Source organism: Pteropus medius, unplaced genomic scaffold, assembly GCF_902729225.1.
Source record: "Pteropus medius unplaced genomic scaffold, Ma_sr-lr_union100, whole genome shotgun sequence".
Classification (NCBI taxonomy): Eukaryota; Metazoa; Chordata; class Mammalia; order Chiroptera; family Pteropodidae; genus Pteropus; species Pteropus medius.
In genome coordinates this window covers 213,903-229,122 of record NW_024345916.1, presented here as the reverse complement: position 1 = coordinate 229,122, position 15,220 = coordinate 213,903, and the positions used below count along the sequence as shown (strand labels likewise).

The following is a 15,220-nucleotide window of genomic DNA, read 5'->3' as shown; positions in this document are numbered from 1 at the left end:
GAGATGATTCTAGTGATCATCCAAATTTAAAAACTGCTAATTAACAGCAGTGTTTCTCAGCCAGGGGTAAGAACTACAATCACCAAAGGAGTCTTATAAAACTCCAGATGGCCAACCATCCAACAGCCCCAGAACTTAATAAATCAGAATCTCCAGGTCAAACTGGCCAATTGACCAAAAGTTGACTGAAATAAGAGAGGAGGAGTTGTTATTGCTATTCAATTTAAAGGCATAAAAATCTACAAAATAAATCAGTAACATCTGGACTACAGAAGCTGAATATGGGAACGATCGGCATTTTACTTAACCAAGAAACAACTGGGATAGATAAAAAAGAACTAGGTTCTTGATCTAGATAATACAGTCAAAATATTAAGAGAAAACAAGAATGTGGCGTCGATTAACAACTAATCTTCTATCTACACTATAAATAAGTAATTAATTACCACTGTGGCATTTGTAATCTTGCATCACTAAAAATATTGTAAGAGCAATTAGGGGGATTGTTTTATAAACTATATAAATGTCTAACCAATGTACTGTATACTTGAAACTAATAATAATAAAATTTTTTGAAAAAAAGAACTGAAAAGACTAGTCATTACTCTTAGAACTAAAGAACCAAAATATCTTAGTTATGAACACTAACTGAATTATGTAATAAAATTCAGATTCAAAAGGCCATGTATGAATCATGCAGAAGACTTTCATTATTTTAAAATATCTCCTAAACTCTAACTTTCCTGGCCTTTCATAGCTGAAACTACTGAGCTCTAATAACATAAGAAAGCTTTCTACCTAGCCAATGAAGAGCGCTGCCATCATAATCAGAGATAAGGGAAGCAAGCCATGGGAGGCCAGCTGGCTGTAAAGCTTCTTAACAAAAGTAAAAGATAGCATAGTCTAATATTTACACTTGAATTTTAAGTTTCTCAAATTAAATGCCAAAACCAAACTCCTCTTAGTTTAAAAGAGTGGCTGACACGTTCAAGGAGAAATATCAACTATAAATACAGTATCTCTTAGCATCACAATTAAATTTCCCCTTTTCTCAATACAGTACCACTGCCATCAATATTGGTTTTTATTTATATTTTACTAATACATACTACCAAGGCAAAGTAAGGTGCCTATTTACATTTAAAAGTTAACTGAAGTGAACAGACATTTCTCCAAAGATATACAAATACACAAAAAACACAAAACAAGATACTCAAGATCATCTGTCATAGGTAAATGTAACTCAAAATCACAATGAAATACCACCTTACACCCACTATAATGGCTATAACTAAAAAGTCAGATGATACCAAGTCTGGCAAGGATGTGAAGAAATCAGAACCCTCATATATTTCTAGTGGGAATATAAAATGGAAAACACTTTAGGAGTTCCTCAAACAGTTAAATATAGTTACCATATGACCCAGCAATTCAACTCTTAAGTATATGACCAAGAGAAATAAAAACTTATGCCCACACAAAAACTTATCCATAAATGTTCACAGCAGCATTATTCACAACAGCCAAAAGCAATCTACATTATCCACTGACTGATGAATGGGTTAATAAAATGCAGTATATGCATACAATGAAATTGTATTCAGTAATAAAAAAGAATGAATTACTGATACGCCATAACATGGACAAACCTTGAAAACATTATGCTTATTGAAAAATGCCTGCCATAAATTACCACATACTACATTTATATGAAATGTCCAGAATAAGCAAACTTTAGAGAAAAAATAGTGGTTTTCTAAAGCTAGGGCTGGGGGAGAGGGAGAAATAGAGAGTGACTTCTAATAGGTACTAGCTTTCTTTTTAGAGCAATAAAAATTCATAGAAAAAAGATCAATGGTCAGAAAGGTTAGGGAGGAGGGAAGGATGAATAGGTAGAGCACAGAAGATTTTTATGGCAGTGATAAGCTACTCTGCAAGATACAATGGTGGCTACGTGTCATACATTTGTCTAAACCAACAGAACGTTCAACACCAAGAGTGAACCCTAATGTAAACTCTGGACTTTGGGTGATTATGATGTGTCAATGTAGGTTCATCAATTGTTATAAATGAACCACTCTGGTGGAGAATGTCAATAATGGAAGGTGGGACTATGCATATGTGGGCACAGGATGTATATGGGAAATCTCTACCTTCTGCTCAGTTTGGCAAAAAAATCAGTGGCTGGGGTGGTGAACAGCTCCAGCACAGCGTTTTTTGGTTTTTGGGGGGGAGGGTGGTTTTTTTGGCGAGGAGTAATTTTTTTATTGCAGTAAAATCATAACACAAAATTTACTATCTTAACTATTTTAAGTGCACAATTCAGTGATATTAAGCACAATCATATTGTTGTGCAACCATCACCCCCATCCATCACCAGAATTCTTTTCATCTTCAAAAGTGAAATTCTATACCCATTAAAGAGTAACTCATTTCCCCTTCCTCAGCAATTAACACTTTACTTTGTGTCTACACATTTGACTACTCTAAGTACCTCCTATAAGTGTAATCATAGAGTATTTGTCTTTTTGTGACTGGTTTAATTTCATTTAACATAATGTCCTCACAGTTCATCTATGTTCTGTAGCATATGCCAGTATTTCCTTCCTTGATTTTCAAGGCTTAATAATATTCCTTTGTATCTATACACAATTTTGCTTATGTATGTATCTACTGATGAATACTTGGGTTCCTTCTAGCTTCTGGCTACTGTGAATGTTATGAGCACTAATGTATAAATATTTCTTCAAGACCCTGCTTTCAATTCTTCTGGGTATACTCAGAAATGGAATTGTTGAATCATAAGGTAATTCTATAGTTAATTTTTGAGGAACTGCCATACTGTTTTTCATTGCACGATTTTACATTCCCACCAACAGTGCCCAAAGGTTCTAATTTCTTCATATCCTTATTAACATTTATTTTCCATTGTTTTGATAGTAACATTCTAATGGGTGTGAGATAGGCCACAGAGGATTTTTAAGAGATGAAGCTACTCTACATAAACTTGGAATAGTGGATACATGACATTATACACTTGTCAAAACCTACAGAACTTCACAGCACTAAGAATAAATCTTTACGCAATTTTTAAAAAAAAATCACTGAGAAAGTCAGAAGAGTCCCAGGAAAGAATGCAAACTGTGAAAACGAAATATAACTGTATTACAAATGTATGAAAACCACCTAATTTAAGAGGATGGGGAGAATGGTGCTGACCTAAGTAAATTTGAAAATGAAGAATATGTAAGACTTAAGGGAAAAGGAACTATACATAAGTACCATACCCTAGTTGGTAATGTTGTTCCCCAGAGGGTTGTAGGTTAACAACTCTGATATTTCTATATTTATTTACTGAAAAGAACAATTAAGCAAAGGATGGCAGGTGAAGGGAGTTGTTAAAATGGGAATTTACAGATAGGCAAGTGGAAGAGACTAGAAGGATACACATAGTAATGGATTTGAGTTGGAGACATCAGTAAGAACTCACATTTAATATAGATGGCTACACATAGAAATACTTATAGATGTGTGTATATACTCAGGTTAGTATATACACATATATTTCTTTGTTTTATCATCTGAGAAAGACTAAAACAGATGAAATCCCAGTCACAACAAGCACATTTAGCACCCATATTTTGGTTTCTAATATCATTCCCCAATAAAATAAACCTGGGCTCTTGGGGAAAATTCCTGATTCTAGGACTGGGGCAGGAAATATGCAAGGTGAGTCTAAATCCTCTTGTCCCAGAAAATAAGGAAGTACTTAAAAAGTCATATTTGGTGGAGATGAGTTACAGAAGCCCAGTAGCCAACTGAAAGAGCATCCAATGGCCAACACTGGAAGAATCCGAGCAAAATAAGTGAAATAGTATTGGATTATAACCTAAACTATAAATATCTTTGCGTCCATACTGATATAAATAAATACTGAATAAATAAATGGGATAGGGAGACAAATAGCCCATGCAGAAGAATTCCAAATAAATTATGTAGATACTCCATCCTAAAAGAAAAAAACATAACCTCTCTAAGTGTGAGTTGCACACAGTGACTTCCTTCCAAAGACAGTATGGAAAAAGAGGAAAAAATAACTTTACAGTGGAATAACCTGACAAACCACTATTTCAGCCAGATAACCAAGATTAATAACAGTGATAAATTGTATTGAAATGTGATGAAAATGACGAATGTTCTTTCTCCCAAAAATCCATAATCCCAGTCTGATCACAAAAACAGACAAATTCCATTATAGAAGCATCATATATCTGACCAGTAGTCCTCTAAACTCTCAAGGTCATCAAACGCAAGGAAAGTCCGAGAAAATGGCACAGACAATAAGTGCCTAAGGAAACATGAAAACTAAATGCGATGTGGAACAGAAAGACATTAAAGACTAAAGAAACTTGAATAAACTATGGACTTTAGTTAGTAATAATGTATCAATATTGGCTCATTAATTTTAACAAATGTACCATCTAATGTAGCAATTTAAAGAAAAAAAAAAAAAGAGCAAATGCCAGTAACCCTAAGCTGATGGCCCCTTACTCTCTGGAGACAATTTTATATCTTGGTATTACATTTAGGTGACTAAGAGACCTGGGTAATTACAGGATATTTTTATTGTTTCCAACATTCAGGAAAACTTTCTACTCACAGAATAAACTTCTGGCCTTATTTCCTCAGTCCCTGCAGTGCCTTCACTCAGTCTGGGGTCAGGTCAACTATGCCACAACCTATCAATTCTAGACACTTGCTCAAAACACCCACCTATTCTGGCAGGTGATATTACAATGGCACGGTTTGGCAAGCAAGAAGCAACCCATAGATTCCAGCTAAGACACATAAGCCTTTCACCACCAGGCCTCTTAAAACGGTTATGGTCTGTGTTAGACCCCTAAAGACCTCATCTCTAAAATATTTGTTCTGTCATATTTATATTATTGCTTTTTCTTACTTCCTGCGCTATTATTCACTCACACACATACACACACTGTACAAGGCCAACATTAACTCACTGGGGACAGAGACCATAAATGCTATGTTTTAGGATGCTTATATCTATCCCTTTTCTTCCTTTCTAATGGAACCCTAATTTTGTTCAAGTGGCAATGTGCCCAACTTTGGACAGTGAGACCTAAAGGGAAGTCCATTGTGGGGACATCTAAGAAAGCTTTTGCCTTCCTGATAAACCAGCAGATATAGCTGATGTAGTCCTCTCGGTTTTTTTGTTTTATTTTGTTTAGTTTTTATTATTTATGCCTACAGCACCTGGTTTTCCTAGGTGGTCTCCCATCCAAGTACTAACCAGGCCCGACTCTGTTTAGCTTCTGAGATCAGACACTGGGCTTGTTCAGGGTGGCATGGCCGTAGACCATGAACCGTGGCTCTATTGGACACGAACCCAGGATCTTCTGCATGTAAAGCAGACGTGCTAACTGCTAACACTATGGAACCACGTCCCTCTCATTTTTTTTGTTTGTTTTTATGTTTTTGCCTTAAATACAGACATAATGATTGGAGTTGCAACCACCACCTTGAAACCCTGAGGGAAAGTCTAAAACAGCTGCTCAGATGCTGACCCTGATAGTGTTGAATTCATGAACTCAAGCCAGTGAACGCCTACCTCCAAATTTCTTATTATATAAAACAAATAAACTATGTTTAAGTATCTGTTTCAAAAAAAAATCAAGCATGGCTCCCAACACCATTAACAGCCATGATAAATATAACTTCAAAAGACAGACTATAATACACCTCAGAAAGAACAGAAAGAAATGTACACCTCCTAGGCTTTCACAGTAGGCTTGGAAATGAGGTAGAGGATCTGAACAATTCCAGGTCAAACTATCAAGCAAAATCCCTTAAGGGGATCAAAAATTTCAAACACCCAAACCCTAAACTTAGGGCATATCAGAGCTCAATGGGCCCTAATCTTCATAGACATCTTCTCAGAGTCCGGGGATCACAAAATATTTAAGGAAGGTCTCACAAAAAGAAAAGAAGCAATTTGGAGGCAACAAATAGTATGCAAGGATAAGAAAACTTTAAACACTACAAAACAAAAACCTATCTTTGATATACATAAAAATTTTAGAAAGATATTGCTCCAAGATGCAAGTAGAAAAATGCTATTTTAAAAGTACATTCATGGGAGTGGGGTTGGAGGGCTGGGTGAAAAAGGTTAAGAAATAAAAAATAAATAAAAGCACATTCGGAAAACAAAAACAGCTTAGAAATTAAAAAGTTACAAATGAAGTAAAAATTAGAAACCAGAAAGGAAAAAGGGCACACAAGCTACTTTTTCCCTGAGATGTTTGCCAATCCTAAAAATGGGATCTTTGTTTTAATAACACAGCAGGTGTTATGGAGACAGAAATCAAAATCCAACAAGCACACAATGGAATTTCAAGTCTTGAACTGGGTTTAACGTGGTCCCAGACTAGGAGTGACCCCAGTTACATAGCAAAAGAAAATACAAATCCTATATATACAATGGAATACTACAAACTAACCATAAAGGATAATTCTCACAGACATCTTGTTAAATGAAGGAAGTCAGAGGCAAAAGAGGACATATGATGTGGTATCAATTGATGTGAAGTTAAAAAAAAACCTGCATAAACAATGTTAATGTAAGTCAGAACAGTGATTACTTTGGGGGAGGAGTTGTTTACTGGGGACAACATAAGAGATCCTGTATCTTGATCATGGTGGGATTACATGAATGTATTCATTAAAAAAAAAAACCTCTTAAAGTTGTATATGTAAGATTTGAACACTTTAACATATGAATGTTGTATCTTAATGCAACTTTTTTTAAATGAAGGTAAAATAGGAAATTTTCAGATTAAAAAGTTAACAAATATGACTTATAATCAGCCTTGGCAAACAGTCTTAAATCCAGAAGGTTGATTCAAAAATAATGTTTCTGTTTTTATTTAAAAGCTATTTACCATAATGGTTTCAATTATCTTGAGTTTTATAATTTATGTTGAAAAAAATCTCAATTAACCACCATTAATATTTGTCAAAAATCTCTCAGAATCACCTTGACACTCGTACTCTCTGAAATCAATCTTTTATATTTTCCCAATTCATTAAGTCTCAGACAATTTACATTATTCTTACATATGACCATCCATTAATACTCAAAGCATATAACAGAACATTCACTATTCTCATTTTAGAATTCAAAGCCATATCACCAATCATTTGTACTAAAATAATCAAGGAAACGAGAATTCAAGACCTGAATAAATTGAAATAAATTTCATATGAACAGACGCAACTAGTTTTATTTTCAGTTAACAGAAAGGATCCTCAAATTAAAACAAAGATATGAGAAATATACACCAGAAGGGAAAAATTTTTAGTGTTCAAAACATAATTTGATGATAGTGACAGCAATACATTGATGCCCTCATTCAACCAATATTTCAGTGCTTATTATATTCCTATTCCTGCTCTACAAATTAGGGATACAGCAGGAACAGATGGCTTTCACTCTCCAGAAAAATAATGATATGCCAAAAATAGGAAAATGACTCTATACATTTATGCTTTTTCAAACTATAAATATATAATAGTACTATTTCACATATTTCATGAGGTATCGTTAAAGTCTGATGATTATTAGTTCTCTATCGCGAACTTAAGAAAAAATTGCTCCTAAGTCTCAATTATTAATGACTAATTTAGATTCAATAGGGACATTTTACAAAAACCTTTATTCTTATTATTCTAGACTTCTTTCTCTTGGGCTCCATACAAATTCGAAATGCTGAATCTCACATTACAAAAAGCAGTCAGATATTTTACGAAGTGGTTTCAATGAACTAGTCAATGAAAATTCTGTATAAGTAAGCAAAGAATTAACATTACTTATTGTAGGAAAAAAAGAAATGCTGAAAAGCACATATGGCAATATTAAAATTAACCATATTATTTAAGCACAATTTGGCATTTTAAAGCATCTATCATTCTATCATTAATTAAGAATATCTCTAAATAGTCTAACCTATTTTTGTTATGAGAAACTTAATCCATAAATCAACTCATGAAGCTAGTAATTAAAGCAAAACTGGGGAGATAAAAACGTACTGCATTTTTCCAATGAACACCTCTCTCACACTCAGAAAAAACACTAGAAATAAACCCATATAAAAGTAAAAATATTGTCATAGATAATAAGAGAGGGAAAAACAGTATAAACAAATTACAGGAATAACATGTTTAAAAAAATACAGCTGATTTCAGAACCAAGAACATATTATTAAAGGAACCAACATCCTTCAAATATTCTTGCAGAAGTGATAAAATCAATACAACTTTCATCTTCTAAAACCCAGAGGGGTTCCTCTTAGAACCACCAAAAGATTCAGAAGAAAGAGATAATCCCTTCCACTGACACAAACTAAGATTTCTATCTGTGGATTTTAAATGCTCTAAAAATTGAGTTATATGCTAATGCATAACTGCGCGTTCGGGCACGCACGCGCATTTCAAGCTGCTGTCTCTCTTCGCTAAGGCTTTCTCTCATGTATAAGGCTCTCTTTTCTCTTTTCTCACACACACACACACACACATACCTACTGCACATTATCGATTTTCCTTTTCCCACCCCACCCACCTTCTCCTCCATTTATGAATCTGAATCAAGCATTCTTTCAGCCAGATGGACCTCTTAGCCTGGCCTACCGTTCATCAGTATTTTCAGGCATCCTATACTCAAATTCAAGCCAAATCTAACCACTACCCCCAGGTCAGTCCAGCAAACATTTACTAAAGATCATGGTAGTGTCAGGCTCCATGCCAGGCAGTGTACTGATCTGAAGATATAGCAATGAATCACACCATGAACAAGCAATGAATAAGACATGGTCTCTGCCCTCTAGGAACTTCTCAGGAACCCCCCATATGCAAACCTCTCCTTATTCCAATTATCTTTTCGGTATGTCTGATATAATGTACATAGCCTGAACTAATATATGAAACAGTGTTTAGTTCCTATAAAACAAAGCTTTTATATAATCTTTTCTTCCTGCAGGTATGAATATGCTCCCCAGAAGTGAATTTTTCCTTTTTTGCTATCAAGCTGAAAATGTTTAAAGACTCTAGATTATTAAATAAGATGCCACTTGTAGGTATACATAGAAGGTGCTCCATAATTATAAGCCACTACTATTCTCTTGTCCTATTTTCTGCCTGCAAACATGGGTTGATTTATAGGAAAAAGTAGGTAAAATAGGTTTTTCAGTTTCCAGTCAAACCCACATAGATTGGGGAAGGAGAAAGAGTGAATGTTTTAAGATAAAGACAGGGAAGGGAAATGGAAGCAAGTGATTTAAGGAAGTGGCAATGCAGAGGAGATACTGGTTAGAGGCAGCTTTCCAGCTCCCATCTTATTATAGTCATGACAAAATGATGGCACGAACAAGTGTCTTGATTAACTCTTCCCTTCCTAAACGAATAATAATATAACAATTTCTACCAACAAAAGGGAACGTAAGCTATAAATATTATAACATGACTATTTTCCAAAGATTTGAATGTACAAGGAATAACTAACTATAAGGTAGTAGTCCCACAAGAAAGATAGTATCTAGCATGTGTAGTATGGAGGGAGGAGATTGATAGGAACTAGTCAACAAAAGGCAGGCTAGACAATGATATCAATGTAGCACAGAATTTAGAGTTAAGACGGTAATATTACCTCAAAATGACTCTAGGTTTCCTTAGAAAGGGTTGTTATAAGTTTTCATAAATCTCACCATACATTGCACAGTGCCTGCTTCCCTATAACAGCCACAATAATTATTTTATTTTTTAAACTAAATTCCTACAGCAGTTTCATGGCCTTTGAAAAAGCAATATAGTTCATTTCATATTGATAAAGTTTTCTTTGTCAACCTCATCTAGAGAATGCCTTCTAAAAATTTTGAAATAATACTGAAGTCAATAGTACAGACATAGTCTAACCATTATAGACTACAATGGGACCAAATTCCTTTGTTCTAGACAAATACATTAATGTGGCCTGATATTTCACCAACTATTTTAGCAGTCCAGTCACCAAGTTATCAGTCAGATAAGTTCAAAAGAACCACAATCTGTATAAAATTTTTAACCCGAGTACTAAATTTTAACTTTATCATTTTGGTTTCAGCTTGTTTAGACCTCCTTGAACTGTTATCCAGACCACCTAATCTACCATCACCTACAAAGGCCCTCAGAACCATAAAAATGTCCTCCAGAATGTACTTATTAATCAATAACCAACATTCTGTGTAATTTAATGAACTATTTATATTAATCAGGCAAAACATGCATGATCACCTACAGGTATTGTTTTAGTCAATGAAAACAATGAAAAAATTAACTCAGTCCCTATACTCAAGGACTCAAAAATCTAGTACACTTAAAACAGAAGTGTTAAAATAGCTACATAAAGTGCTATGAGGACAAAGATAAGGAAGAATTAAAGGGTTAAGACTGGAGGTGTTACATAAAGAATCCACTGAATCTATCATCCAATATACATTTTTTCAATTTCTTCCAAAAAGATAAAAGCTTTGTCAAATGCACTTAGCTAATAATATGACAAAAATAACAAATATCACACTCTTAAAACTAAAGGCTAAAAATCACACAAACCAGGAAACTATGGCATAAAATAGGTTTATAATCCCCTATAAATTAAGTCAGATATTTAAACCTACCTTCTAACTTCCAGACTAGTCTCATTTTCCGTGAGGAGCCAATTTTTGAATAAATCATGATATGAATGCAACGTACTCAGCCATATTTTTTCCATATCTATACACACACTCACAACCCATACACAATATTTTTTTCTGCTAAATTTTAATTGGATCCTCAAAAAACTAAAAAGCTATCTCTTAATAAATAAAGCTTATTAACTAAACACAGGACTTCTACAAGGTCCAATTTCCTCACTTGAAAAAGAGCTAATAACAAAATCTGTGCTTTGTGAAATCAATTCATACTTGAACTATTTTTGATTCAGCCACTCTTTCTGTAATAATAAAAAAATCAACACAATGAACAATGCCTAAGATGCTACCTTAGAATTACATTGCACCTTGAAGAAATGAAGACACTGTCCACTCTTGGATATTATCCAGAACAAAAAAATCAAGTCTCTGGCACTACCTTACATAAATTCTCATTTGGAACACTAGAAATCCCTTAAAATAGCTCAAATTTATTACCAGTTACCTCCTATCCCATCACGTGAAACTACACATCAGACAAAACCCAACTGGCCTATCACTATTAGTTCTCTCCCCCAGAATCAGTATTAAAGTGGTTCTCTAATTTATTACTTTGTTCTCAAATTTAACATGAGACTTAAGAAGCGTTAAGACAGCAACTCCAATGAATATTATGAGAAATAAACCTGAGTGCATAACTGCATATTATCATTTTTTGTAACAACATGGTCTCAATAATTAAAACTTTGGGACAATAATGTGATCCTAAACATGAAAAAAATATGAGAATCTAAGGTTTAAATATCCAGTTGATATTAGTTATGTCTACATTATTTAGTTCCTAAAAATTTTTCACTCAAGCTCTCAAACCACTAAAAAAATTTAAAACATGAAGATTAAATTTTAAAAGAAAAATAATTCAAAATCATTTTCAAATTTTTCTAAAAGACACAAAACAATTTTTAGTTAAAATGGAAACTCTCATCTTTTCTACAGTTTACCTTTCCAAATTGCTGAGAAACTATTCAAATGCTGAAAGTAAATAACCAAATTACAGGATACAGTGGGGGACTGGTCATCGCTTCTGAATATAGTATATCCTAAAATTAAAAATTTTTTAACTTTAAAAATTGCATTTTAGTCTTCACTAATAGTATATCGTTTCTCTTTAAAATTGTTTTTCTAAAGTGTGAACAAAGTGTTTTTTAATCTAAGTTAAAAGTTAAATCTAAATAATATTCCTCCACGGTTTTCTAATGTATACTCTTAAAAAGTATTGCTTACATTTTTTGCTTCCTCTGAAACGTGGGTCATTTAAGCATGTAAAAATAAAAACGGAAAATAAGACTATACTCATCTCCTTTAATTGATGACACGCTACAAGCAACTCTAGAATTACAAAACCAAATAATATAATCAACTATAGAATGTACAAAACCAAAGGGAAAAGACAATTAATGCCTGAGAATCTAACCTAAGTAAAAGGTTAATTTTACATAATTCATTTACTACATAATCCTACCCAATATAAGAACAATTAATGTTATCTAAGAAACGAAATCTCCCGGAGAGGCTCCTGAGGTTTTTTTTCCTTGGGTGGTGTTTACAGACTAAGGAAACACTTATCTGGAATGTAACAGGAGATTCCTGGACTGGCTACATAGATGTTCAACCAGATGAACTCTAAAGTCTCTTCAATTCTAAAATTCCCAATCTGTGAGTAAAATGTGGAAAAAATAAGAAAACATTTTGCCCTTCAATTAACCGATCTCCTTTCATTCCCGTTCTAACTGCCAGTATGGAGACCAAAAAGTTCTTCCTCCCCTTTCTCTGCAGTGATTTCACGAGATCCTCGTTAACAAAAGGTACGTAAAATATGCACAGGTGGGATAATAAGGGGAGTGGCTGAGGCCAGGCCGCTCTCGGGACAGCGCCCCCATGTCACTGTCCCTCCGCGGCACCTGAGAAATCTCTGCTCTCCACACCTCCACCCTTCCGTGGAGGCGTCGCGAGCAAGCACCTTGGCCAGACACTGGGCATTGTCTGGAGCCTCCAGCGCCCAAGAAAGGCGAGGAAGAAAGAAAAAGATGGAAAACGAGTGAGAATAAAGAACGAAAGGGGAAGTAAAGCAATTGGAAAGCCGTACGCTTCTTTTGGGAAAATTGGCTTCCATCCATCACTCAATTTAACTCATCCCAAAAGGCAACCCCCACGGCCCAAGGTAGCAGCCGGGGTGGCCAAGCGGGAGCTCCCGAAGTTACGCGGGTCGGAACCACGGAGACAGGGAGAAAATGGGCGTGTGGGCTGGGCCTGACTGGCCGGAGGCCGGGCTCGAACAAAGCCGCCGGCTCCCCCTACCTGGAGCTAGAACGGCGGGCGGCGCCTCGCGGATCCCAGAGCAGCCCCGACCCGGCGACGCCCTCGCCCCGGGGACCCTCGCCCGGGCGGGGTCCCACGGCACCCCCACGCCCGCGAACAGCGCCCCTTCGGGACAATGGGGCTCCCTCCCCCGCCTCCAGGCGGGGAGATACAAAGGCAGAGAAGCGCGGCCCGGCACGGAGCCAGGCGTCGGGAAAGTAAAGGCGGAGGAGGGAGAAGGCACGGGAGAGGATGGCGGCGGGCGCGGGAGCCCGCGGGCCGTGCCCCCGGCGTCCGGGCGCTGCCCTCGGCCCCACAGCGGCGGCAGAGGCGGGAACGCAGACCAGCAGCCTTTCAACCCGCGGCCGAGAGGGTCTCCACACAAAGAGGAGCGGGACCCCCAACCTCCGCCCGGGGCGAGGACGGCCCGACGCGCTCCTGCGGCCGACGGTCAGCGGCGCCGGCCCAGCCCACGTCCCTCAGGGGCCGGGGTCCGCGCGGAGCGCCCCTCTCCCGGACTCACCCACAGCTCCGTGCCCCAGCTCATGGCGGAACTCGAAGCGACTCGGGCCGTCTAGCTGCCCCGCTGTCCGTCCGTCGGCTCTGCCGTCAGTCTGCCCGACCTCCCACTGGCTAGCCGGCGGGCTCGCGGCTCTGCTCCTCAGCCTCCGAAGGTGCCGCCACCTCAGGACTCCCCAGTGAGCGAGAAAGAGTCGACTGGACAAGCCGCCGCCGCCGCCGCCGCGTCCCCGCCTCCCAGAGCCAGCAGGGAGGGGGCCAGGGCGAGGGGAGGCGGGACCTGGGGAGGGGAGGGGGCGGGGCGCGGTGCACCCTGGGATCGGGGCGGACTCGCGGCTTCCCAGCCCCTGCGAGCAGGATACCCTCGCAGGAAAGTCTCCCACCCCACCCGGCTCACCGCCGTGTCTCTTCCCTCCCACCCGCCTCTCGAGTCTGGGACAGTCCCACTGCCGCCCACGCTCGGATCTCTGTTTCCAAGATAGAAAGGGAGAAGGAAGAGACGCCCACCGCCCTTCTCTGCCTTTAGCCCCCTTCGATGAGGCAATTCCAGTCACCCTCCCTTTCTCCTCGCCTCCTCCACTTGAGAGAAACCCTTACAAGGAAACCTCATTCAAATCCTTGCTTTTAGATTGTGGAGAGTTGTGTTTTATTTATAAGAAAAAAGCCTTGATGGTTAAGGTGATCTTGGCAATCACTGAAATGTGTAGAGGTTGAATGTCAAATGTGAATGCAACTTGCCCCTGATTCTATTTTTAATAAAACATTTTAATTTTATAAGTTTTGTCAGGAAATTATATAAAGAGTCAGATCTTTCAGCATTCGTTTGGGGATGTTGCCATGACACGAGATGGAGGACATGGACAAATATGTCTCATCACCTGCAGGAAATGAGAAGGGAGTTTGCCCTTTATCTGTAATGTGCACTTTGTGTATGGGGCTGCACCGGTAGCCAGATTCCTCCTCGATAGTGCAAAGAACTCATTCGGAACTGCAAATATCTCTCATTCAGTATGTCGGAATCTTGGAGGCAGGTCCACCATTTCCTTTTTCCTCTGTGGAATTACTGCCTAGCCTTTCTGAGCAATCATTAACTGCAGTCAGCAAGTTTGGCTGCAGCTATTAGATATAAAGTACACTTAACGACTCCCTGACATATGCTTTAGCATTAATTGCTCGCCTTCTAAACACACACACACACACACACACACACACACACACTCACTCTAATCACTAGTAGAGTACTCCTCAGTGTGTCATGACAGTTGAGTGTCTTAAAAATTCTCCCTAAAAAAGGAACTCTCTCTCTCATACACTGCTAGTGGGAATGTAAACTGGTAGAGCCACTGCGGAAAACAGTATGGAGGTTCCTCTCAAAAAATTAAGAATTGAGCTACCATATGACCCAGCAAACTTTCTTATAGGTAGCTACCCGAAACTTTTAAAAACATTTATTCAGAAAGTTATATGTATTCCTCACTGCAGCATTAGTCACTGTAGCCAAGTGTCCTTTGATGGATGATTAGTTAAAGAAAATGTGGCACATATATACAATGGAATACTACTCAGCCATAAGAAGGTTGAAATAGTGCCATTTGAGACAACAT

At 37.8% G+C, this 15,220-nt stretch overlaps 1 protein-coding gene and 1 pseudogene across 3 annotated transcripts in view; both read right to left on the bottom strand.

Annotated features, from left to right (window-relative positions):
- FNBP1L (formin binding protein 1 like) overlaps window positions 1-13,872 on the bottom strand; it is an 89,848-nt gene extending 75,976 nt beyond the window's left edge. The window contains exon 1 of one of the 3 annotated variants that reach the window (XM_039874783.1): window positions 13,621-13,872. In XM_039874783.1, the coding sequence (XP_039730717.1) occupies window positions 13,621-13,644 (24 nt within the window). In that variant the 5' untranslated portion in view covers window positions 13,645-13,872. The remainder of the gene's footprint in view (window positions 1-13,620) is intronic. The other 2 variants (XM_039874781.1, XM_039874782.1) reach the window with 2 other exon arrangements.
- On the bottom strand, window positions 5,263-5,378 carry LOC120612382 (uncharacterized; annotated as a pseudogene).
- Window positions 13,873-15,220: the final 1,348 nt, after the last annotated feature.